Below are 1,969 nucleotides of genomic sequence, written 5' to 3'. Positions count from 1 at the left end.
GCTCCATTTCCAGCACCAGCGTTCTCTTCTCCACTTTCGTCAATGCTCATTAAGGAGCAAAACATAGATTGTAACGCTTCAATGCTTTCTCGATGTGTGGGATTTCCTAAAGCTGCAGCTCTCGTTAACCAATACATATAATCATCCCCTTCACCCACCAACGACCAAATCAATTTTCGCACTTTACAGAAAAATCAATCATGTTGTAGGATACAACATGTTAATGCGGGGCTATACTTAAAGTTTGTATGATCTCAGATAAGTACGAGTACTTTTTCTGTAAAACGCGACATGCCAACTTCACCGTAACTCCGACATACAACGTCGCCTGCGGCTTAATGTAGTATCCTACAACGTGTGGAACATAAAGTAGAAATCATGCTACTGTTGCTGCTGACCTTTTTATCAAGAAAAAAGCCACGACCTCTTCCATGTAATCAAGCGGCAAGCAATCGTTGTGAACGCAACAAAACCTACTAAAATAACGACAATCTACTGGCTAAACACATTGTATTGTGTTAGACTACTTTCCCGCATCAAAAGGTGACAACTCTGCTTCACCGATGCCCTCGTCACATCACTCTTTATTCTCCTCTTCATTATTGTCCTCGCCATCAGCAGTGTCCTCGTCCTCGGCGGTGTCCTCGCCCTCAGCACTGCCCTCGCCTTCCGCGTCGTCTTCACCCTCAGCAGTGTCTTCCTCGTCAGCGGCCTCACCCCCTGCTCGTCTGCGCCGTTTTCGTTTTCCGAGTCCTGCACCAGCCTCGCGGTTTTGGATATCACGGCCGCACCGCGGACGAGGTCGCTCAGCACCATTCTTCCATGGGTGGTGCCATATTTGGTGGCAAGTAAGCGTATTGTTCTTTCAATGGGGCCACACCTTATTACACAAGTACGTTCTGAATAGTGAATCACGTTGTTAGTAAAATGCCAATACTGTCGTTCAAAGTATCATACCTTGTTTTCTCAGATGGACTGCAGCCAGGGCAATAGTACTTGGTTGCGCGGCGCTCACCGATACTGCGCTTGCGGTTTGAGCATACCTTGCACTGCCGTTGTCTGCGTTTGCGCTGCCCGTTGATCTCTTGGTAGTCTGGTTTTTCGCGCGGCACATGATCTGCTGGAAGTGCACTAAGAATCTCACCTGACCCTCTCACTGTGGCTGGCGCTGTATACACACAAGTAAACATGTTGTAGGTGAACACGTTGTATACATGTCGTATAAGAACATGTTGTATCCATCGTACCTCAGCAAAGTCTTCTTCAGTGAGATCAAGCATCTGCGCTTGAAGTTGCGTCAGGAACTCGGCATGCGTAAGTGGCTTACCATTGCGACTCTTCTGTGCCTCGCGGTAGACTATGTACGCGTTCACGATCGCTACGTCCACCAATCCCAAGAATATAGCCTTGTAATACTTCTTGCACTTCGTCTGTTGCTGAAGCGAGTAGCGCTGAAGACGCAGCTGGTCATGTACGTCGACCCCGCCCATCCAGCGATGATAATCTCGCATCATTGAAGGGCAAGGGATCTCAGAGCGCCTACCACCTGACTTCCAACGGTCTGAATAGACAGCACAAATATTAGCATGATTTCTATGACAGATAAAACTAGCAGTACTTACAGCAGCTCTCCATTGCACGACTCCCTCCAGTTCCAAAAAGAAGAACTGGCCGGCGGTCCCACCACACTAGGCTAGTCATCAGCGGACAATTTTTGGCCACGGCCATGCGGGTAGTTCCATGGTCAATCTTTTTCGGACGTTTACCACTCTTCACTGCGATGTCTTGACAGAAGTCCTGACGGTCGTCTTGAATTGTACCCACGCAGTAAACTTGCCTTTTCAACAACTGGTAGGCTAGCTGCACCGACGTATAGAATCGATCCATCGCAACGAGATAGAATACACCGGCTTTTTGAGGGGGAAGCACCGCTTCCAAATTCCTCATCACTGCTGCAGGCCCTGTATTT

The 1,969-nt window shown here is 48.3% G+C and overlaps 1 protein-coding gene across 1 annotated transcript; it reads right to left on the bottom strand.

Annotated features, from left to right (window-relative positions):
- Window positions 1-577: 577 nt before the first annotated feature.
- Window positions 578-1,947, bottom strand: PPTG_14044 (hypothetical protein; the record flags this gene model as incomplete). Its single annotated transcript, XM_008910998.1, has 4 exons — window positions 578-817; window positions 881-899; window positions 958-1,561; window positions 1,623-1,947. The coding sequence occupies 4 exons, from the start codon at window positions 1,945-1,947 to the stop codon at window positions 578-580; spliced, it is 1,188 nt and encodes a 395-aa protein (XP_008909246.1).
- Between the last annotated feature and the right edge of the window lie 22 nt (window positions 1,948-1,969).

The sequence above is a fragment of the Phytophthora parasitica genome (genome assembly GCF_000247585.1).
Source record: "Phytophthora parasitica INRA-310 unplaced genomic scaffold supercont2.40, whole genome shotgun sequence".
NCBI classification, from domain to species: Eukaryota; Oomycota; class Peronosporomycetes; order Peronosporales; family Peronosporaceae; genus Phytophthora; species Phytophthora nicotianae.
This window is presented reverse-complemented; position numbering and strand designations above follow the sequence as displayed.